The sequence below is a fragment of the Halichoerus grypus genome, chromosome 4 (assembly GCF_964656455.1).
Source record: "Halichoerus grypus chromosome 4, mHalGry1.hap1.1, whole genome shotgun sequence".
In the NCBI taxonomy this organism is placed as follows: Eukaryota; Metazoa; Chordata; class Mammalia; order Carnivora; family Phocidae; genus Halichoerus; species Halichoerus grypus.
In genome coordinates this window covers 58,723,107-58,747,503 of record NC_135715.1, presented here as the reverse complement: position 1 = coordinate 58,747,503, position 24,397 = coordinate 58,723,107, and the positions used below count along the sequence as shown (strand labels likewise).

At 44.0% G+C, this 24,397-nt stretch overlaps 1 protein-coding gene and 1 long non-coding RNA gene across 8 annotated transcripts in view; one reads left to right on the top strand and one right to left on the bottom strand.

Moving 5' to 3' along the window:
* ARL11 (ARF like GTPase 11) overlaps nt 1–8,445 on the bottom strand; it is a 44,450-nt gene extending 36,005 nt beyond the window's left edge. Inside the window, exons 1-2 of one of the 7 annotated variants that reach the window (XM_036104614.2) lie at nt 8,096–8,207; nt 6,480–7,301 (exon numbers count right to left, since the gene is read on the bottom strand). In XM_036104614.2, the coding sequence (XP_035960507.1) occupies nt 6,735–7,283 (549 nt within the window). In that variant the 5' untranslated portion in view covers nt 7,284–7,301; nt 8,096–8,207 and the 3' untranslated portion in view covers nt 6,480–6,734. Of the gene's footprint in view, nt 1–6,479; nt 7,444–8,095 lie in introns of those variants that run through there. The other 6 variants (XM_036104612.2, XR_013446986.1, XR_013446985.1 and 3 more) reach the window with 6 other exon arrangements.
* Nucleotides 1–19,974, top strand: part of LOC144381581 (uncharacterized) — a 29,977-nt gene extending 10,003 nt beyond the window's left edge. Inside the window, exons 4-6 of the long non-coding RNA XR_013446987.1 lie at nt 648–1,483; nt 14,829–15,011; nt 19,820–19,974. This is a non-coding gene — a long non-coding RNA (uncharacterized LOC144381581). The remainder of the gene's footprint in view (nt 1–647; nt 1,484–14,828; nt 15,012–19,819) is intronic.
* The last annotated feature ends 4,423 nt before the right edge of the window (nt 19,975–24,397 follow it).

Sequence of the window (24,397 nt, the reverse complement as noted above, 5' to 3'; positions counted from 1 at the left end):
GGAGCTGTTGGGGAACTAGAATTAAAAACAAATCTGCCAACCTCTCCACAAAGGTAGTAGAGAAGGAAGACAGTTTTCTTATTGAATAAGCTTTCAACCAGAATGTGATGTACGTCACAGGCCATCAGCTAGAGATTGCAAAGACAGAAAGGAGTCTCACCCTCTGATACAGCCAGGCAGACACAACCCATTACCTACCTAATAACCAGTCCTCAAGGGCGTGACAGCACCATTTGTCATACAAGGTTCATCCTAGATTTACCTGGTAATTGGGGTCACCATCTGTTAGCTAATTGGCTTCTCCTATCTTTATGACAGGAAGTAGTTTTGCAACGTGGAGTGAGGTACTTTGCCGAGTTAGGCTCCTGCCCTTCCACAGAGACTGGGAGGCAGGCCCTATCTCCCTAGATGTTGACATTTCAAAGGGATTGGTCCCAGGTCCTTGAGAAAGACATTCCTGAGTCCTAAAGCTGGCAACAGCTTTATTTAGCTTTTTAAAGGATTTACATACATTTCAAAGAGACAGAGGAAAGAACTTACAAGTTGTCTAAAGTTAATGCTCTAAGAAAAGGGATGCAGGGAGAAGTCTCTTCTTTTCAACAGGGACAATTAACTCTCCTATTTTGAATTTGTATTTGTCCTTACAGGCCAAGAGGTGGCAGCAAAGGTTGGCCTCTCCACCTCCTGTTCACCCAGGGACTCTCCCATCTCATCCCAGGCTCTGCAGAAAGAGGCACAGACTAAACAACTCATCATTCCTATTTGACTTCCATCTGTCTGAAGGCCGGGCCTGGGGCTTCTGGAAGGGAGGGCTCTGCCCCACCTTCCCTCCCCCCTCCCCCCCGCCCATTCTCCACTTATCCCGCTGAGTTGCATCATCTTGGTTCTGAGGAAAGTGCAAGTCTTCTGTGAGGGGACCTCACCACCCCACCTGAGGCTGGGTTGGGAATGCTTGAGGTGTTGATGTGTGTTCTAAATCCTTGAGGACAAGAAGGAAAGGCAAGGTCCTGGCTCACCCACGTGTGGGGCATGCGCGCCTGGTCCACTTGGAGGGACACAACTATCCCAGGCCTGCAGGAGGAGGTGCGTGTGTAGACCGGGGAGGACGGACAACTGAAAACCACAGCAGAACCAAGTCAAAACCAACCCCCGTGGTTCACTTTCACCAAGAGGATTGATTCTGACCAAGAGAGGAAGGAGAAAAATCTTTAAAATCCATGAGTCGGAAAGGGAGAAACTCAGCCTCATATTCAGATGGGTAATCAGCTCTCCAAACTGGAACAGTTCTCACTGTACACAGTGTTCACAGAAAAAAAGAACAGAGGCATTTTAATTTAAGAAGAAAACAGACACCTGCTGTCCTGCATTTATTGCCACATCCACTGGCGCACATTCCTGCTCCTTCACGCACTCTCGGGGATTAATGGGAGCTTGATGGATCTGAAAGGTGTGGGGGAATTGGAACAGGCAAAGTACCTCTCAGGTAAGGAGAGCACCATTTAAAAAATAAACCAGAAAGCACGATTTGTTTTTTCCTAAGGTTTCCTGTTTGTAGCTCTGTAATGTGTATATGTGTGTATATATATGTGTGTGTGTGTGAATATGTGTATGTATCTCTCTGAGCAGAAGAGCAGGAGGGAAACCCTTCCATCTGCCCCCTACCTCCCCCTTCCATGGCCTTGGAGGGCCCTGGCCTGCCTCAGGTGGGGAAGCAAGGGCTGAGGTTACCCTACTGAATACTGACTGCCCTACCCTTCAGTTGCCAGCAGCAAAGGGAGTGTGATTCCCACTTGCAAGGGCTAGCCTGGACCTACTGTCATTTTGCTTCCAGGCAGGCAAGGCTAGCTTCCCCGTGGCCTTCAGGGAAGGTTCTGAGAAAGGATGGTCTTAGCCTCCCTCCAGCACCACCAGTGTTAGGGTGAAGCAGAAGGAAGGATGGGAGCCCTGGAGTGGGCAAGGCGGGGCCCCTGCCTGGGCAGGAGAGCAACCTGGCCCTCCTCCCAGGCACTGGCTCTGGGCCCTGCGCGTGCTCTCACTGGCCACCTACCTCCAGGGCCTTGGCCTCCCCAGCGGCCCCTTGCCCTACCTCACTAGGTCCCCACTTAGCATTCCCTCTGCTACTTAGACTACAAGTCGGGTGGTTCTGAGCATGACATGTTCCACAAAGAGCACGTATGACTTTTTGCTGTTGTCTTCACTACAGAGGATGCATGAAGTACAGGTTCGTGCTGCCATTTTGGCTCTCGAGCTAATGAGCCTCTTGGAGTTCTCATTTGGGGATTTCACTCTGGACAGTTCAGAGGACCTGGGGACTCCCCACCATGACACCCAGTTCAATAGCTTTAAACAGTTATTCATTATTCACCCAGGTATTCAATGAGCAGCTCTCAGTACCTAATATCGTTATAGGCTTTGAAGAGGATCAAAGGATGTAAGGCATCCCCTGATCTCTAGGAACTTAGACCATCCTTGGAGAGACTATGTGCCCAGGTGTAGAACAGCCCCGATTCAGGCACTAACAAGTGGGCCAGCACCAGGAGAGTTCAGGAAGGGGATGAGCATGGGCTGAGGCATACGGGCAGAGCTTCCTGCAAGGTGGGATCTGAGAGCCTTAAAATCGTGGGCAAGATTCCAACGGGAAAATATCCTAAGCCTAAAAGACAGTAGGGGTTCAGGAGGCTTGCCTAAGGTGGTGTGACCCCAGAGGCCTGCCGCCACAGCTGGCATCACTCGGGTAACTACCGGACGGCCTGCTGACATGGAAGCGTGAAGAGCCGGAGCACGTGCACAGAGGGCATGGGAAATCCCAGGAAGGTGCTGGGGGGCCTTGCATCCCGTGGCATTCCCATACTCACACGAGGCAAACATCTCAGAAGCTGGGGAGGTAGAAGGCTGGCAGGCTGCCCTCGGACTCTGAGGCTCTCCAACCCCACCTTCTGTCCAGAGAGTTGTATATATAGTTCCCATTCCAGAACTCACCTGCTGGGTGATTCTGTGACTGATTTGGCATTCAATCCCTTCAAGCAGGGACCAGCAGGGAGTTCTGGTCAACACCAACTGAGCACTAATGGGCATGGTTCTTAGGATATTTTGTTTTGTTACCCTTCTTCCCAAATCTTATCCAAGGGGGGGATGATGAGAGGAGAGCTCCTGGGGCTTATTAAGAGCACATCTGCCTTCAAGGATTTGGGGCTGTCGTCACACACTACCTGCTGGTCCCCCTGTCCACTCTGTTTGGTCCAAACAAGGAGCACACTCTCAGAGCTGGACAAGATCTTGGTGCGTCCTGATGTTAGAAAAGAGACGGACAATTGTCAAGAGAAACGAACAGATGCCCACAGCATGATGGCTTCTGCGGTGACAGGATGTCTGTTTGCCCCATGGGTGGCAAGAGCGGGCATGTCAGTCAAAAGACATCCCGGTCACCTTCTACCCTGCCTCCCTGGTTTAGGACCCTCTCTCCACCCCAAGTCAGCTACCCAAGCCATCTTCCTAAGTACAGATCTCCCTGCCACATATCAAAACAGTTCAGGACATTCAGAAGGACAGTTCATAGCAGATGGACCCTTGCTTATTACAGAGGGATGGAAATGTTGGGTAAAGTATCACCAAAAAATTGCATTTTAATACATGCTGTCCTTAAACAAAGAAGGGACATCCTCAAGTGACAGAAATGAAGAGCAAAACCACAGTCAAAGCAGGTAAGTGTAAGCTGGGAGCCTGGAGCCCACGGAGATACTAGAGAAGCCAAGGTTAGGCTCTAGGGACTGGGCTAAGGTTATAACACCTGTATGGGAACAGGAGGTATGGCCTTAGGCTTGCTTGGAAGAGAGAAAATTTTGATTTGAGCTCAATAGAAAAGCAAGAGCATCAAAGAGATGCCCCTTCCTTAAAAAGGGGATTGGGAAATGGTATTCACTAGCTCAGGAAAGTATGAAGAAGTAAATGGTCTCTTTGGAACATGGGTGCAAAAAAAAAAGTCACCTGTCAGAAATTGAATCCCTAGGGCCTGTGCCATGAATGGGCACAGAACCCAAATCGATGCCACCTGTGAGGCCATGAGCCCCAAGCAGAGAAACTAACATAATGTTTGGTCTAAAACAGTTGAAACCTCCAGGAGCCTAGTCAACACTAATGTGAAACCACTCTGTGTAGAAACATTGTCACAATGCAGGGCACATGGGGGTCACACAGGAAAAACAAATCCTACCAAAGATGAGCTCATGATAAAAACTGACACATCAGCGGGGGAAAGGAGCCTGTGTGAGTGGGAACCAGCTGATGCACCCAGCAGGGTACTCAGTATTTCGGGGACTGCAGGTAATAGAACGATCTGAAAGAAGCTCTCAACACATCCATACCCAGTACTTCAAGACCAGAACCCACCAGTTCTGGCCCCGTCCCAAACATCCATACCCAGCACTTCAAGACCAGAACCCACCAGTTCTGGCCCCATCCCAACTTGTTCCTCCTGTGTCCACCTTCTCAGGTCATTCCAATCCCTCCTGTCACATACACTCAAAATCTTAACGCCATCTTCAACTTGTTCTTCTCTCAGCTTTTTCCCTCAAAAATGGCTTTTAATTTCTCCTCTCTCTTCCTCCCCTCTCCTCTGTTACTGCAAAGGGCGGCTAGCTGGTCTCCCTGCCTGCCCGACTCCAGTGTCCCCCTTCTTTTTATTCCACCCTACACAGCCACTAAATTATCCTCCTAAATGTTAAGTCCACTGGTTTCACTTCCCTGAGCCAAATCCAGATTACGAAAGTCCAAATTTTCCCCAGCTTGGACTTAAAGTTCTTTCCAGTTTTGTTTCCTATTATAATACAGCCCCCTCATCCACCCCTCACCCCACGCCGCTTACTTGTCCTTCCTTCACTCCCCCTCATACTTCCAAGCAGTCTCCTTCCTCTGACTCGACTGCTTCCCTCATCACATCAGCTGACTGAAGCTCAACCTTGGCTTAAACCTTCTAGAAACATGATGTTGTGGAAGAATACAGGCATCATTTGGGCTAGACCTACCAGGTTTCAAGTTCCAGATATGTCACTTAATAGTTCTGTGCCTCAAGCAAGTCAGAACCTCCCCCAGCCTCAGTTTCTAATTATGCAACATGAGAATGATACCTACTTTGCAGAATTGAGAGAATTTGAGATAACTATGGAAAGCACCGAGCACAGAACTTGACCCCAGTAAGTGCTCAATAAACAGTTGCTGAATTGAGCCTCTATCTGCTTTTTTTATGGGAGTTTTGTCCTACTGCTTCCCCAAGCAGAGCTCCATGAGGCCTGAGGCCTTGTCCAATCTGTCTGTGCATCTTTGTACTTTCCTGTGCCTGACACAGGAAAACCTATCTACTGACAAGTAGTGGAAAGAACGGAGCATGCCTAACCTGATGTTAGAAGGAAGAATTTGGGTAGAGGGACCTAGTGGATCTCAGATGTTGGAAGAGTGTTGAGGGCCCATTTATACCGTGTCACTCCAGAGAGGGGAGAACCACCATCCATAAGGAGGAAGGTTTTAGCCCAGAGTAGGAATAGCTAACATGTAGAGCTGTTTAACATGAGAGCAGGTGTCAAGTACGAGCTGCTTGCCATTAAAAAGCTCAGATTATAAAAAGTATTCCTCCGTTGGATGATAGGTAAGACCAGATCAGTGATTCTTAACTTCTGGGAGTTACAAAAGCCTTTGAAAGTCTGATAAAAGTTATGGATCTTCTTCCCCCGCCCCCCCCAAAAAAGGCTCAAAGCATAACGTTTTGCAAATAATTCTGCAAATAATTTCAGGAGCTTCATGGTTCCTAGGTAAAGATCACCTGAAAACCCTTGTAGGATGCTATGTTCAATTTTCTTTTTTACTGTTAATAATGAGAAAGAAGCATTTTTGTTACATGTATCTTCAAAATCCACACCTCCCATCTCAAGGGCCTGGCTCATAACTAAAAACTCAGTGCTGTTTGCCCAAATTCAATGCTCTACATATTTGTTGATTAAATGAATGAATAAATGAATGAAATATTTGATTAATCTGATCTTTAAGGAAAGATATGTGCTGTATGGAGAAAAGAGAAAGAAAAAAAGATAAAAATGAAGCATTTTAGAGAAAGACCAATACAAGATGATAAAAGGTGGAGAAGAGTTCATCAGGGTCAGAGAAAAGGATAAATTTTGGAAGGCTTTAACTCCCAGCCTCTTGCCCAGGGCCAAATGCCCGAGCGAACTTCTAAACCCAAGGTTCCGTGGGGCCAGAGTCACCTACTCCAATCTGCTAGCCCTGGCAGCTTGCACTCACAGTGATCGTGGCACATACCCAGGGGCACCAGAGAAAAATCACTCCTAAGATCGTGACCATGTCCAGATGATATTCTAATCTGATTTTGAAATCTCTTTCCCTCTGTAAATTTAGGTCTTAATTGTAATGCAACCATTCATTGTTCTAGTATTACAATTGCTCAGTTCACCCTTGGTAATGAGTTATCAAAGGAAGTATGTTGAGGCATTTTTTTTCCCCTTAGAGTATTATTATTCAAAGAATAGTTGGTTTTCAGCATAAACCCTCGTGACAATAAGCCCCAAGAAGAAAATATCCTGTCCAAGCACAGAAGGACATCTTGTTTGACAAACTGAGTTTCAGATTCTCAAGGACTAGCTGCTTCTTTCAGTTCGTATGGGCAGAGTCACGCTGCTCTGCCTGGATCCAGTCTTCTTGCTCTCCCCACTCCCCCGCTGCACCTGCGCTCACCTGGAGACACAGTGGCAGCGGGATTTCAGGAGCCTTCTCAAGCTCTGCAGGGCCTCGGGCAGCCCAGCGCCGGTGAGGGCACTGCAGGCCCGGAGCTCCCAGCTGCGGTCCTGGAATCTCTCCAGGCCCAGCCTGTCTCTGATCCAGAGCAGTGGCAGAGCATCGGGCGCCTCCTGCTTGTTGGCCAGCACCAAGAAAGGGACGCGGGCCATGTGTGGATCATTCAGGACTTCCACGAGCTCAGCCACCGCCTCGGGCAAGCGAGCTTCATCTGTGCTATCCAGCACATACACAAGGACATCCGTGCCTTCCAGGTAGTCCTTCCAGTTGGCCCTCAGCTGGGTCTGCCCCCCCACATCCCAGATGGTCAGAGACACATGCCCAGGGACTCTGAGAGGCTCCACGTTGAAACCAACAGTGGGCAGGGTCTCCACCAGCTGGTAGCCCTTCAGTTTGTACAGGAGCGTGGTCTTCCCAGCTGAGTCGAGGCCAATCATCACCACCTGGGCTTCTGCCTTGTGACCTCGGGAATTCACAGAACCCATGGTGGCTACTGCTAACCCCTAGGGGAGAAAGGCCAGGTGCACACATCAGCCATTCTTTTCGGGAGGAACACAAATCCACGCAGGCACACCGAAGAAGAGCCTCTCCTCCAAAAGCAGGAAGTGTCTTTACGATGTCAGGTTTCAAACACAGGCCTGGGCTCTGAAAGGGCCAGGAAGTAGGGCAAATGAGTCACCCCGAGCTGATCTATCTGGGAGGGAAGGGGGCTGCATCAGAGAAGAGGGTAGGGCTTCCTGGAAGACACCCAACGCGGGCTCACCTTCCTTGGTAGTTAAAGCAAAGAGGCAAAAGGAAGTTCCAGTTAGATATAACCCAGTTCAGTAGGAATGACCGAAAGATGTCTTCAGTTCTGGCTAGTCTGTGGCTTCCCGCCTCTATTTTCTTCCTATAAGCCTAACTCCCGAAGTGGAAGCTAGCTCCAGTTCAGTGCACCAAGTGAAGAGGACAGTCGGCTGCCTCTGGAGCTCCCCTCAGGACCAGCACTGCGTCCTGCAAACAGTGGTATTTCAAATACGGTTGCCTGGGGACACATTTACCAGTCACAGCCAAGTGGTTTCCTCCATTGCCTTATCAAGGTAAATTGCCTATAGAGCACGACTCACCTTTTTTTTTTTCATTTAGAAATGCCCAATTTCTAAAACCAAGCCCTGTTCCCGACCTAGGGGACACGTGGCTGGGACATCTCTCCCCCGGGGTGGGGGGGAGGCGGGAATATTGCGGTTGCCCCTGGAAGAAAGTAAGACAGGCGGCGTTCATTCCTCACGCGGGCGGGGAAGAGGGCAAGTAAAGTTACCTCGGTGTTACTAGGCTGCGGCCGAAAGCTCCTCCTCTGTGGCAGTCCGCTCGCCCGCAGCTGCTTTCCGCGCGGCAGTAGCGTCCCAAGAGCGAGAAGAGAAGGAACTGCAGGGGCTGCTGCCGGTTCCCCTTTTCCGCTTCCTTCCCCAGGTGGTCGGGGCGGGGCAGGCTCCACAGCCCCTCCCACGGCCCTGCGCGGCCCGAGCTGGGCTCCCGCGGCGGACGGGCCGCGCAGATGTCCCCAGCCCGGCGAAGCCTCGCACCAACCCCGTTTCTTAGCAACTCAGAACACATGCCTTGATGGTTTTTTGGTTTTTGGTTATTTTTTCTTCTGGAGCCTGGAGATTCTTTTGTTCGCTTGGACCCTACAGACTTTTAAAAACTGCCGAAGTATGATTAAAACCCTCTAAAAAATAGTAACTATGTTGAAGGTAAACGGTAAAAATTTAATAGTTGTGTCACTGTGGTGGAACTGCGCAGTTAAACTTACTGCTTAATTTTTTTTTCGGCCATGTCATCATGTTTTTCCCAGCAAACAATGATACCTCCAGAAAACATAATTTTTTAAAAATTATGGCCCATCAGAAGCCGTTGACTCTGCAGCTCTCTAATTGGCATCTGCAGCTGCAGTGATTTGGCTCTTGGAACCAGTCACATTTGTGAGGTGCTTTTTGCTTTCCCACGCACTATTTCATTAAAACGCCAAGAACCGGGCGCCTGGGTGGCTCAGTTGGTTAAGCGTCTGCCTTCGGCTCAGATAATGATCCCGGGGTCCTGGGATGGAGCCCCGTGTTGGGCTCCCTGCTCCGTGGGAAGCCTGCTTCTCCCTCTCCCACTCCCCCTGCTTGTGTTCCTTCTCTCGCTGTGTCTCTCTCTGTCAAATAAATAAATAAAATCTTTAAAAAAAATAAAAAAATAAAACGCCAAGAACCGAGATGGGGGTTATGACTCTCCCGTTTTACAAATAAAAAAAGAAACCACTTTTAAAGATTTTATTCATTTACTTGAGAAGAAAGAGAGCGAGCACAAGCAGGGGGAGCAGCAGAGGGAGAGGGAGAAGCAGGCTCCCTGGTGAGCAAGGAGCCTGCTGCAGGGGCTCCATCCCAGGACCCTGAGATCATGACCTGAGCCACAGCCTCTTTTTTTTATTTGTAAATAATTTGCTCAAGTAAATAATTTGCTCAAGATCTTGCTGGAATTTATTCATCTCTTGCTCTTTTAGCGTGTCTGCTAACTCACCTAGAAAGTGCTTTATAGAGAGCAAACATCCTGTTGTAATTGTCGTTGCTTTTCTTAGGCCAGGATATTTTAACAGGAGGGAGTGGTTAGGAAAACACAGAGTGTGTTATGTACACACACCACTGTGTTGTGTTGTTACTGTTGCTTAGTACTTCAGGGTCGTTTTGCAGCCAGCCTGGGCAGGTGGGACTTATAGCCAAGGATCGGCAGGGTGGGGGTCAGCAGATAGAAAAGTACTGAGAGAGAACATCAGGGGTCAGGGGAGATTCTGGCTAAACTGACCTCTAACAGGATTCTTGCTGAAGGCAGGCCAGGTGACCAGATGTCACCTGGGGGAAGGTAGGGGCTGAGGAATTCGATCAGATATTGAGGTGATTAGATATTAAGGGCAGGGCATTCTGGTTAACACATAGCAGGGTTCTTGCTAAAACAGGATTTTATGAGGAAGTGCACAGATGAGCCTAGAAGAAGGTTCGGGAGCCTGACTAAAGTTTAGCCGAGCAAAGAATCTTTGTCATTACCCCAGAGCAGTCTCCAAGCATTAAAGAACTGTCTGGAGGAGGGCTTGTCTGTCTAATCTGTGGGGCAGGGCAATCAGATCAAGCTGAGACTCAGTCCTGTCCAGCTGATGAATCCATGGGGATCCTGCCAGGATTTGATTTGCAGGAGGATTGGGATGGACAGAGGATAAGGACACAGAGGCCAAGGATAATGTGTGTCTGGGGCCTGGGAGCCAAGGGGGCAGTGTTGCTATCACTCTGATCCTGGTTCCTTCTGTGTGAGCCCTGGGGACGGGGGAGAGGTGGACAGGAGCTGAAGAAACCACTGACTTGAGAAGAAAGGTTGGAGTAGGTACTGTAAAGTTTAGTTCAGCTCGAATATCTTATAGGACAATATCTTATAGGACAATTTTTATTGACCAGCTGTAAGCATAGCTTTGTACAGTCTATCACATGACTTTTAATTTTTTTTTTAAGATTTTATTCATTTCCTTGAGAAGAAAGAGAGCGAGCACAAGCAGGGGGAGCAGCAGAGGGAGAGGGAGAAGCAGGCTCCCTGCTGAGCAAGGAGCCTGCCGCAGGGGCTCCATCCCAGGACCCTGAGATCATGACCTGAGCCACAGGCAGACGCTTAACCGACTGAGCCACCCAGGCTCCCCGATCACATGATTTTTTTAAGGAACTCTTCAAAATGCATCTGCATGCCATATGAATGGCAGCAGTCAGCATCATTCTTGTATGTGAAGACTAGGACATCGTGTATCAGAATTAGATACAGAATATATTGCAGACTCTTAAACTGTCTTTATTTTGCATTATAAATTGTATTTAGAATTATTACCACTTTGAGTGCCTTGTGTTTTACATTTACAGCACAGCTCATTTTCCAGAACTTTTCTATTTCTAGTTTCCATTTTATTGGTAACACCATCTCTTTTTTTGTTTTGGTTTGGTTTTTTGTTTTGTTTTGTTTTATCACCACCTCCTTATAACCAAATGAGGAACCTGGAAAAGTCGGGGCGGGGGTGGGGGGGGTGGGGGGGAGCGGATTTCCTTGCCTGCCTCTCTTTGCTCTGTCTCCTCCAAACAGAAATAGTATCTCTTTCTTTCTCTCTCAAAAACAAAACAGAACAAACCAAAAAACACAAGAGGAAAAGGAACTAGCAGTGGGTGATGTGCTTTCTGAAACAGCGAGCCAAAAAAGAGCTGAAGGATGTTAGCCCTGCACCGAAGCTTTGACTACCGACTAAGCTCTTAACAGCATTTGCAGGAGGTTTCTGGGCGCTAAGGGGGAAAAGCCAACAGTGGCCAGAGACTGTCTCCTGAAAATGTGCGGGGACGATGATGCGGAGGCAAGGGTGAGGAGCTCCCGCCGTGCCTCCGCAGGAGCCGGGGACGCGAGCTGCTGCTGTTTATCCTCCAAGGTTGTTTCAATATGCAAAGTAGGGCCTTGGCAGCCGCTGCTATTCAGTCAGCCAGGGCTCCTGAACTGGGTAGTGTATTTTTAGTTGGCAGTGGAAAAAAAAAAAAAAAAAAACTTGATTAGGAAGGAAGTTGGAAGGTCACTTCGTAGCTAGAAACTCAAATCTGCACTTGAGACTTCTTTACGTTTCCCAGATGAGTTCCTGTCACTCTGGGCAGCAAAGTGCTTCATTCAGTGCTTCGATTCTCTTCTTTTTATAAACAAAATTACATAAGTAATGATGAATATATTGTCTCTCATTTGAGTGTCAAACAATGTAAATGCCTACAGGACAAAATTCTTAGGTTCACTCTTTTTTTTTTTTTTTTTGAGAGGGAAGGAGAGAGAGAGAGGATGGGCAGAGAGAGAATCCCAAGCAGGCTCCATGCCCAAAGTAGAGTCCACCGCGGGGCTCGATCTCACAACCCTGAGATCATGACCTGAGCCTGAATCAAGAGTCAGATGCTTCACTGACTGAGCCACCCAGGTGCCCCTTAAGTTCACTCTTTTTTAAAAAAAATATTTTATTTATTTATTTTAGAGAGAAAGAGTGAGAGTGAGTGGGGGAAGGGCAGAGGGAGAGGGAGAGAGAGAATCTCAAGCAGACTCTGAGCTGAGCATAGAGCCCAAGACAGGGCTCAATCTCATCACCATGGCCTTATGACCTGAGCCAAAATCAAGAGTCAGATGCTTAATCGACTGAGCCACCCAGGTGACCTGAGTTCACCCTTTAAATCACTACTCCCCTCCTCTGAGGTTATCAGGATTAGTAGTTTGATGCACATTTGTGCAGTGATCTTTCTATATATACTTATATGTTTTGAAGCACACACATCTATTTTACTGTTTGTTTTTTGTTTGCGTCTTTTAAACGTAATTGTGATGTCTGTAGCTTATCACATTGAACGTTTATGAGATCTTTCCACATTAGTATATATACTAAATCAGATGCACTTACCGTTTTGTTTTTTTTTAAGATTTTATTAAATAATGAGAAGGCCACAAGAAAATACAAGAAGCATAATGCTAAAATATTCATAGATGAAATTACATGATTCTGAGATTTGCTTATAAATAATCTAGCAATGGAGAAGTAGTAGCTCGGGATATAATATAACAAGATTGGCCCTGAATTGACAGTTGTCAAAGCCAGGTAGACAGGGGTGTATTATATTAGTCTCTCCATTTTGCATACCTTTGAAATTTTCTGTAGTAAAATATGAAAAGCATATATAAGAGCCATATTCCAGTTTACCAAATGTCTGATTCCGCTACAGCTCACAGGCCTCTGGGCGTCCTACGACTTGTCACACTCCACATTTTCTCTGTAAGAACTCAAAAGTTGCCTTCTCCGGAATCTGCCATGACCCTAGCTGGTGTGGTTTGTCCCTGCTTTACCCTTACTACACTTCGTATATATACAAACACACGCTACAACAGTCACACTCACACACATACTCCCACACTAAGGGAATTATCTTATTAAGTTGAGATTTTAAAGACATAGCAGTCATCGATTGAGCCCCTAATCTGTATCATACACCATGTCTACATTTGTTTCGTTACTCCTCTCAACAGCTTTGGGAGGTAAGACTTTTTTGGTCCCCTTTTATAGATATAGAAACTGAGGCTACAAAAGATTAAGTAATTTGCCCCAGCCTAGTTTTTTTTTCTTTTTTATTCTCAATTTTCTATCACTTTGTCAACTATTTTTTAGATAAATACATGTAAAAAGTGATCAATACAAACACTGAGAAGCAAGCACAAATCTTACTGAGAAGGAACATTGCTGTTATTAGATGGAGATAAACTGAAGAGTGTCTCTGGGTCATCGTCTGAATTTGGCTTCCTTGGGAGTTTTACAAGAGTCCGTCCTGGGGCAGTCAGTGTGCAAGGCCATGAAAGCGTCTTAGGAAGCATAGGGCTTCCCATAGTTGGGGCAGCAGGCAGGCCTTTCCAGCAGGCCCAGTACTGGCTATCCAGTGGGAACATGGCCAGTAGGAATGGACCGCTCTGTATATTCTACGTCAAAGCCCACTTTCAGGGGCACCTGGGTGGCTCAGTCAGTTAAGCGTCTGCTTTCAGCTCAGGTCATGATCCCAGGGGTCTGGGATCAAGTCCTGCATCGGGCTCCCTGCTCAGTGGACAGCCTGCTTCTCCATCTGCCTGCCACTTCCCCTACTTGTGCTCTCTCTCTGACAAATAAATAAATAACATCTTTAAAAAAAAACAAAAACAAAGCCCACTTTCAGCTCTCAGGAATGAGCAAATCCGAATACTTCTTGGGGTGAGGGGAGTATGGTCAGGTGGTCCTGTCTGTAGGGCATGGAGAGGAGAGGAGAAAACTCGTTACCACATGATCAAGGCCTGCCAAATACAGATAAGAATTCGAGCCAGGCTTGCCTGGGAATTTTTTCTTCCAGGTAAAGAGAATATAATGACTGCAGATAGTTTGGTGATAACAGTCTTTATTGTGTCTATGTCTTAAGTCATACTACTTCAACTTGAACTAGTTGTTCTCTATATCATATGCACATCTTCTTTGAGATTCCCTTGACATCTGTCCCATGTTGGATCTTCTGCTTTTATGTCCCAGATTTTCCCCTTTCTTGGTTCGCTTGGTTGTTTTGGTGGAACACACCTTCAGTAGCCTCTCAGATGCGTGGGAGGTAAGTTTTTAGACCTTGAATCTCTGAAAATGTCTTTTTTTTTTTTAACTCTAACGATTTATTAATAGTTGTCTGGATATGAGATTCTAGGATGGAAATCACTTCCCTTCGGGACTTAGAAGGCGTTGCTTCATTGTGTTGTGGCTTCCACTGCTGCTGTTGAGACTCTAAAACCAGATTGGCTCTTGATCCATCGTTTGTGACTTGTATTCTCTCTGGAAGCTTATAAACTCTTCACTCTTCACTGTGTTCCAAGAATTCTGAAATTTCAACTAAATTGTCATGTTGTGAAAGTTTGTGTGCTTTTAATTTTTTCCCTTTTCTTACTTTTTTATTCTTTCCTTTTATTATAATTTTTAATTTTGTTTTGTTTTGTTTTGTATGAAAGAGATGTTAAAAAGATTTTTAAACCAAAAGGTTTTAAAGCCTTTTTACTTGGTATGAGCCTATTTTCATCCATTATGCTAGAAACTTAGCGGGCCCTTTCCTCTGCCTCTTACTGCTAGAAGTAAGTTACTTTCAATTTTGGGACATCTTGAAATTTCCCCTCCAATTTTTATGTTCCTTCTTTTTGGAATTCCTATTATTTGGTTGCTGAACTTTGACTTATTCTTTAATTTAAAAAAATTAGTTTCTGGGGTGCCTGGGTGGCTCAGTCAGTTAAGCGTCCGACTCTTCATTTTGGCTCAGGCCATGATCTCAGGGTTGTGAGCTTGAGCCCTGCATCGGGCTCCACGCTCAGTAGGGAGTCTGCTTGAGATTCTCTCTCTCTCCCTCTGCCTCTGCCCCTCCCCACCAATCTCTCTCCCTCTCTCTCTTTTTTTTTTTTTTTAAGATTTTATATTATTATTCATTTGACAGAGAGAGAGAGAGCTGGAGAGCACAAGCAGGGGAAGAGGCAGAGGGAGAGAGAGAAGCAGGTTCTCCACTGAGCAGGGAGCCCACTGTGGAGCTCCATCCCAGAGCCTTGGGATCATGATCCGAGCTGAAGACAGATGCCCAGCTGACTGAGCCACCCAGGCGCCCCTCTCTCCCTCTAAATAAGTAAGTAAGTAAGTAAATAAATAAATAAATAAATAAATAAACAAATAAATAAAATCTTTAAAATATATATATTTTTTTCTTTCCCATCTCATACCTTTACCTTTTCACTCTACTTTCTGGGAGATTTCTTCAACATTATCTTTCAGTCCTTCCATTTTGTTCATTGCATCTATGATATCTCTGCCCCGCCGCCAACAGCTCTTTTTTTGTTCTCCGAATCTCTCTGAGTTTCCATGGAACCAGGGAGAATGGCTATAGGAGACCCCAAAGTAGAGGACATGTGGTAACAACCAGAGGGTTCATGTTCTATTTTCTGAGTTACTGAAGTCTGCCTCCTTCAAGGTAACATAGAGTCTGTTTCCCAGCATGGAGCCTGCCAGCCTGCTTCTACCTAAATCCTATTTACCATCTTGGGACAGAATGCTATTAGATCATTGTGTGCCATGAGTACACTGGGAAGAGATGAAGGAGCACAGAACATTCACCAACATAGATCACAGGGTGGGCTACAAGTCTCAATAATTACAAAAGAATTGAAATCACACAATATATTCTTTTGTGTGACCAAAGTGGAATTAAGGTAGGAATAAATACTGGAAAGATACCTGGAAAACCCCCAAATTTTTGGAAATTGAATAACCTACTTCTAAATAGCCCAAAAGTCAAAGAAGAAATTGCAATGGAAATTAGAAATTATTTTGAGCTGAATAAAAGTGAAAATACAACATACCAAAATTTGTGAGTTACAGCAAAACCACTGGGAAATTTATACACTTAAATGCTTATATTACAAAAGAAGAAAGATGTAAAATCAATTACCTGAGAGAAAAAAAGAAAAGCAAACTAAATGCAAAATAAGAAATAAAATAATCAAAATAAGAATGAAAATCAATAGAAAAAATGGAGGAAATGGATACAGACAAAAGATTCTTTGAAAAAATTAATAAAATCAACTAACTGCTGATAAGGCTGATTAAGAAGAAAAGAAAATCATGAAGAATAAAAAAGGGACATCACTATCAATTTTAGACCAAAAAAAAAAAAAAAAAACTGACAAGGAAGATATTATGGGCAGTCTTATGCCAAGAAAACCAATAGCTTAGATGAATACTATTTGTTGAATAAGCTATCTTTTTTCTTGGCTAACTTGAAATATCACCTTTATTGGGGCGCCTGGGTGGCTCAGTCAGTTAAGCATCTGACTCTTGATTTTGGCTCTGGTCATGATCTCGGGGTTGTGAGATTGAGCCCCGTGTCAGGCTCTGCACTGAGGATTCTCTCCCTCTCTGCCCGTCCCCCCTCCCTCCCTCTAAAAAAAAAAAAAAAGAAAAGAAACAAAGAAATATCACCTTTATTGTACACGAATTCACATACTGACACATAGTTATGAGTTTGGATGCTTTTATATATCACATTGCGTTACTCTATTTGCTCTAAGAGCAAGTGTTGCAGTAAACCAGTGGGAAGTTGCATCAACTTTTCTATTTACTTACTTACTTACTTACTTATTTATTTAATGGACAGAGAGAGAGAGACAGCAAGAAAGGGAACACAAGCAGGGGGAGTGGGAGAGGGAGAAGCAGGCTCTCCACTGAGCAGGCAGCCCAACGCAGGGCTCGATCCCAGGACCCCAGGATCATGACCTGAGCCTAAGGCAGTCGCTTAACCAACTGAGCCACCCAGGCGCCCTGCATTAACTTCTCTGACCCAGCCTCAAAGGGCCACTCCTGCTGCATTTTATTGGTTACAAGCAAATTTTAAGCCCACTTAGATTCCAAAGGAGGACACCTAGACTCCATCTCTCAGTGGGAGGGTGACCAAAGAATATGTGGCCATTAAAAAAAAAAAATCCATGCTGTCTTTAGTGGTAATGCTTCTAAAGTTGTCAATAAGTATAATATTTCTGTAGGTTTTGGATAAATATCCTTTATAAATTTGAGGACCTCTCTGATTAGATCATGAAGAAATAGAAACAGCAGTTGTCATTTGTTTTTCTCACAGACAAGTAGTAAAATTCATGGAGAATAGGTTCTCTTTTCTTTTTTTTTAAGTGTTTTGACATACAATGTTATATTAGTTTAAGGTGTATAACATAGTGATTTGACACTTCTGTACACAACTCGCTGCTCACCATGAATAGTGTAGTCACCATACAACATTATTACAATATTATTGGTTATATTCTTCATGCTGTACTTTTCATCTCCATGACATACTTATTTTTAAAAGTTTGTACCTTTTAATCCTTTTTATCTATTTTACCCATCCCTCCACCGATCTCCCCTCTGGCAACTACCTCTAAGTTTGTTCTCTGAATTTAAGAGTCTGCTTTTTCTTTGTTCATTTATTTTGTCTCTTAAATTCTACGTATAAGTAAAATCATATGGTATTTATCTTTCTCTGTCTTACGTATTTCACTTAGGGAAATATTCTCTAGATCCATCCATGTTGTCTTAAATGGTAAGATCTCATTTTCTTTTATGGCTGAGTAATGTTCGTGAAGAGTAGTTTTTAAGGGTAAACTTATATTGCCAGATTTGTGAAATCTGGCCACACGGGTGAAATTTACTACACAATACCAAATACTATTTAGATTCTAAACTTTGGATATTAAAGCTTTGGCATATTTTACAACATCAGTGAGACAGTATTCTTTGTGAATTGTTATTTGACTGATAGTTTCTGGCAATACCTAGCACATACAGCAAAGAGATTCATAGAGAAAAGAGTGGTTTGTTTTTTAAAACGTGAACATTTTCTTATAGAAACTGTACATTTATTTTTCACACAAAGGAGTATGAATAGGGAATGTCAACAATGGTGAGCTAAACAACACATTTAATTTCAAGAAAACTTCAAATCCCACTATAGAATCCTGCTGAGCTAGATTAAATTAGACTACATGGTGAACTCTTTAAGCAAAACTAAGGTGGGGGCACCTGGGTGGCTCAGTCGGTTAAGCGACTGCCTTCGGCTCAGGTCATGATCCCAGTGTCCTGGGATCGAGTCCCGCATCTGGCTCCCTGCTCAGCACGGAGTCTGCTTCTCCCTCTCCCTCTGCCCCTCCAACTGCCTGTGCTGTTTCTCTGTCTCTAAACAAACCAACCAACCTGAGTGGCCTTGTTCCTAAGCCCACATTTATCACTTCATTGATAAGGGCCGATCTGGAACATTTAGGCCAAAGAGAAAAATGACAAGAACTAGAATATATGCCTCAATCTCTAAGCTGATTTAGGTCATCTGTGGGAGAAATTTCCAGCGTCCCCTGCACCAATTTTAGCTGGCTGTAGTGATAAGAAGGAGATCGATGGCTGCTCTAGAGGGAAGGCAGAGAACTCCCCCAAAGAATAGATATTTACACAATATAGAATGATTATGTGTATACTTTTGGCCTCTAAAAAATACAGCCAAAGTGGTGTTCTTCACCTTGGTATATACCCATGCTTGGGAAAGATGAGGAGGCTGGGGGAGGTGAAGAGGTGAGGAGAAATCTGAAGTGTAAAGGAGCTTGGATTTCCATTGGCACCTCCTTTTTCCCCTAGAGAGATACTGACATAATCATAGGAGTAAATGAATGTTCCCATCTCAATGAACTCATTAGATGGGAATGATACATTTACACACCAGTGTATGAGCTTATCCTCATGAACCTTCCATCCAAAAGAGGGAAGCAGAAAAAAGAAAGAAAAAAAGGATTCTAAGGGCTTTTAATTTATTCTCAAACATTAAAAAAAAAACTTCTATTCCTTTTAATTGCTTTCCCTAGTTATATGTGAAATGGGTATTTCAGAGTTTGCAGTGGTAGGAAAAAAAAATAATAGGACTGAAGAAAAGGAGAGACATTTAAAAATTGCATCATTTGTAACCAAGTGTTAGAATAAGCAGAAATACCAGATTTCCATTTAGCTACCTGCTAGATCTATTGCCTTTTAAACAATTTTAGATGTTATTCCTGTTTTGCTAAATCCAGGGAAGGACCAGGAAATATCTGCCTGGCATGTTATAACATAGTAAGTTTATGTAATGTTAAAACTCTAGGAAATGTTGAACCCTATATAAATTCTGACTCCATTTTCATATGGCTGTTTTATTCATATTTGAATAGCCCTTACGTTCCTATTGCACAATTGGGAAATCTGCCTTCTCATCTGGCTCACTGATTAACTTTTGAGTGGACGGAGATAAATCCTACTAATTGCTGAGTTTGTTCCCTTGTTTGTGAAGCACTGAAGTAATCCTCCGGCAAATGTACCTGGGCCACATCTTAAAAGTTGGTCACCCCGTAACAGGTTTGGAAATATTGCAATAATTTTAGAATTGGATGAAGGAATGCATCTTGAAATTTTTTTAAAAACCTATATAATTTAAATTTGGTGTGAATTTCTTATCAGGCAGCATCACATCTAGGTTGGTTAGTAAATAAACTAGAAGCAAAGTAAAAGGGAAGAAGACATTTAACAGACTCTAGGTTTGGGCCCACGCCACACGGTGGCAGGCTTACTCTGTTGTGCTCCCTCTTCAGGACCAAAAGAACCAAAAATAGAAACGGGGGTGGGGGCGGGGGGAACAAACTTATGAGAAACACATATTAACGCTTGGATTTAACTACCTTAAGCCACATATTTTAGGAAGGTAATGTTTAGAAAAGATGACATAAGTTAGTAGTTTGTCAAGATCGTATGTTCAGGGATGCCTGGGTGGCTCAGTCGGTTAAGTATCTGCCTTCAGCTCGGGTCATGATCCCAGGGTCCTGGGATGGAGTCCCCTATCTCCCACTGTGATCCTCCTCGCTCTTTCCGCTTCTGCAGGTTTCTCATGGAAGCCACTTATTAAAGATGGCAGAACCACAACATGGAAGAAAACTTGGTCCTCGAATCACGTCTTGGAGGAGAGCTTTGTGCCTGTGAGGAATCATCATTTTGGATGTTCCATGAGTGAGAAATAAACTTCTATTTTGTTAAGACACTGAGGTTCTGGGGCTTATCTATTATGACAGATAGCATTAACTAAAATCGCATGTAGAGTCCTTAGTACGATACCTGACACAATACCCACTTAATAAATGTTAGATGTTAAAATCATGACTCTAAATATAAACCAGGAGGTGCCTCGGTGGCTCAGTCGGTTGAATGTTCCACTCTTGGTTTTGGCTCAGGTCATGATCTCAGGGTCGTAGAATCAAGACCCATGGAGTCTGCTTGTCCCTCTCCCTCTGCTCCTCTCTCTCTCTCTCATAAATAAATAAATAAAATATTTTTTAAGTAAATAAATATGGGGCACCTGGGTGGCTCAGTCAGTTAAGTGTCTGCCTTTGGCTCAGGTCATGATCTCAGGGTCCTGGGATCGAGCCCCGCATCGGGCTCCCTGCTCAGCAGGGATCTTGCTTCTCCCTCTCCCTCTGCTCCTCCCCCCCACTCATGCTCTCTCTCTCAAATAAATAAATAAATAAATAAAATTAAATAAATACAAACCAAGAGCCTAAAACTCTGAACTTCAAACAGCAATATATGGAGATTCTTCTGCAGTATACGAGATCTGGTTTTTTTTTTTAACCTGGAGAAAGTCTAGCAAATAAAGTTGTGTGGGGAAGCAGTAAAAAGCTGAGCTATTCGTGTATGGAATTTGGAGAAAGTCATGATCAATATTTTGTATTTATATTTGCTACTTTTTTGGAAAAAATTAACAGAATGTAAAAGAAAGAAAATCAAATAAAAAATTCATGTTGGTACCATCTTTAAAATAATATTTAAAATTTTTCTTTCTTGTGATGACATTAGTGTTATGATTCAATTATTTCTCTCAGTATTTCACGCAATGCTTACCCTTTTTTCTTAAAAATGTCTTCTTTCTTGGCTCCAACACTTTTTGATTTTTAGTGCTTTTATTTATTTTTGTATTTTTAAGATTTTATTTTTAGGTGATCGCCACACCCAACGTGGGGCTCAAACTCACAAACACAAGATCAAGGGTTGCACGCTCTACCAGCTAGCCTGCCAGGTGCACCTTTGGTGCTTTTATTAATGCCTATTCTCAGTTTTCTCACTTAAAACCCAGATCAAATTTCACGTATTCAGTCAAAGCCTTCCAGGATATCCTGGTTGGAAGGGATCCCACTTGCACTCAACTGTCAAATTTTAAGAAAGATTTATTTATTTATTTGAGAGAGAGAGCAAGTACAAGCATGGGGTAGGAGAGGGGCAGAGGGAGAGAGAGAGAGAGAATCTTAAGCAGACTCCTTGCTGAGCATGGAGTTGGGCTCAATCTCAGGACCCTGAGATCATGATCTGAGCCAAACTCAAGAGTTGGATGCTTAAAGGACTGAGGCACTCATGCGCCCCTGAACTGTAACATTTATACAATCCAAGGCTCTTACCATTTGCTGTCTTCTGTGCTAGAGTTTATTTTCAGGTGGGTTTATATAGCTTGCTTCTTCCTAATCAGACGGCAAGCTATTTGGTGACAGGGACCACGCTTTTTTGATTTTCCATTGCCTACAGAAAATAGAGTCTGTGCAAACAATTATTGATAATCAACTCATTGGTTTGAAAGCTCCAGGTTTATGAGATTTCCTATCACATTTTAATATCTATCTTTCAAAGAGTTTTATGAGAATAAAGAAGAATAGCTCTCATAAAGTTTTCTTCAGAGATAAATAATAATTTATAGTTGGGGGACAATAGTGGGAAAGGTGGTATTTCAATGGTCAGTGGTTTGGGTTAGAGGAAATTTACAAAGAATAAATTAGTGCCTGATGTTCCATACTGAAATGAGGACAATTTTATATGTATTATTAGCTAAACTTATTTTCATTTTTTTTTTGGTCCTGCATCCTGTTTTTAAGAAAAAAATTTTTTTTGTTGGGGGGATGCTTGGGTGGCTCAGTCAGTTAAGCGTCTGCCTTCGGCTCGGGTCATGATCCCAGGGTCCTGGGATCGAGTCCCACATCGGGCTCCTTGCTTAGCAAGGAGCCTGCTTCTCCCTCTGCCTGCCACTTCCCTTGCTTGTGCTCTCTCTCTCTGACAAATAAATAAATAAAATATTAAAAAAAAAATTTTTTTAAGTAGGCTCCACGCCCAGCATGGAGCCCAACATGGGGCTTGAACTCATGACCCTGAGATCAAGACCTGAGCTGAGATCACCAGGCACCCTCCTAACTATTTACTTTTTTTTCTTTTTTTTTTTAAAGATTTTATTTATTTATTTGACAGAGAGAGACACAGCGAGAGAGGGAACACAAGCAGGGGGAGTGGGAGAGGGAGAAGTAGGCTTCCCGCTGAGCAGGGAGCCCAATGTGGGGCTCAATCCCAGGACCCAGGGACCATGACCTGAGCAGAAGGCAGACTGAGCCACCCAGGCGCCCCCTAACTATTTACTTTTTAAATTTCTTTCTGTTTGCATATTTGCTTAAGATGTTTACCTTAAAAATATTAAAAGTTATAGCTGAAAATGTTTCATATTTTATATTCAACATCAGAAGGACTGTAGAATGTTTTAACTCTGACTTGCCTTTCACCTTCAATTTGATCGCTAGTTTCATCCTGTGTTTATTGTCTAAATTTGGTAATTTTCTATAATCAGTGTTTACTTAGATATACCAATGTTCTATTAATTTCTTTGCTCATCATTGATTCCTGCATTCTGATCTTTTCTTCCAGGTTTATTTTTCTACCTTCTGGGTCTGTGAGTGGGAAATTCTCTTAGTCATGGTTTGAAAATGTCTTTATCCTCACCTTTGAATGCTAGTTTCACTGGATAGAGAATTCTAGATTAACAGATATTTTCCTCCACCCTTTTGAGGATATTGTTCCATTATCCTCTGGCATCTACACTTGTGACAAGAAGCCAGCTTTGTCTACATATGGGTCTTTGTAGGTACTATGACTTTCAGCCTCATCCCAAACATTCACAGAACCCGGAGCAAAATTACAAATGGAGGCCCGCATACAATGTGTATAAAAAATTTTAAGTTCCAAAACAAGCTAACAACTTGTTAAATAAAATATGTTCTATCCTCCTATCTTGACAAATACAGCTTTTTAAGGACCTGGATTTAGACCAAACCTTGAATTTAGAATTCTTGGAATCCTTGGGGGGATGGGGAGAGATCCCCACCCCGGCCCCTGCCTCCCAGCTCACCCTCCTTGTTTCCCAATCCTGGCTCCATCCCGCACCGAAAGAAGCTTCACACACATGCCTGTGGACACTCCATTTCCAAGCCTACAAACAGCCTCTCCCCGGACACCCCATGGCCTTAAGGGTGTGCAGTCTGTTCTTAGGGGTTGGACATAGGAAGAGGCCCACTAAGGTCCTGAAAGTGGGCTGGTGCTGTCTGGGCTGGGAATTCTAGGGTGTTGGGCACCTGGAACATGGTTTGGAGGAAAAGGGCAAACTTTGGGTCATGTTTCTTGATGTTGTAATAACCTCCTTAACTCCCATCCAACCTCTTCTCTGCAGTGTATCAGAGAGAATTTTTAAAAATGTAAACCATAGCATTTTACTCTCTCCTAAAAAATCCTTTAAAGGCCTCCTATTGCATTTGAAATAAAATCCTTTAAAAGCCTGCAAAGCTCTAAGTGGTACTTCAACATGCCAAGCTCTTTGGGAAGAGCCTTCATCCAAGAATCTCTCTTTCTGAAACATACTCTCCTACCTGCTCCTCACATGGCCGAATTCAGTCTATTTTATGGTTCCTGGTTTAAATGCCACCTCCTCCCCAAGTACAACTTCCATGTTATTTGCTATCACTGCATCTTGTTTATTTCCTTCAGAGTACAAATAACAAACACATTCACCTGTTTGTCTTCTCCTCCACACTTGTCATTGTACAAGGGAGACTGTCACATACAAGTCGACTCTGAGATGGAGATTAGCACGTAGGAAGTTATTAGGGAGTACTCTATCAACCCCTGTTGAACAAAAGAAAGCAAGATGGAGCATCCATCAGGCAGTGGACCCCAGAAAGGGCCCTGACTTTGGGCAAAACAATTCTCTTCAGCCGAAGCGCTTCCTCAGAGGGCTGACAGCTCTGGTCTGGACAGGGCAGTAGAGTACCCAGATGGTCCATGCCTTGTGCAGATGTGTTTTCCTCACATGAGTTCTGGATGTAGCTTCTTGCAGAACTCCGGGCGGGCCTGTTCCCTGGAAGGAAGGTTAGTAGCGTGAACTACATCCCCCTGCTGTTGTAGTTGGCATTAGGCTGCAACCAATACTCATCCTCTCTCTCTTCTGTGGTCCATTCTAGATTCTCTTCACTGTTGATTAGCACCTCTGAAGGTTTAGGTGACTTACCTCGTGGAGTGACAGATTCTTAAAACTGATGAGTTCCAGTTCCTGTTTATCATGTCCTTCTCGGGCTGCCCCTGCTGCTCTTGTCCATTTGCCATCAA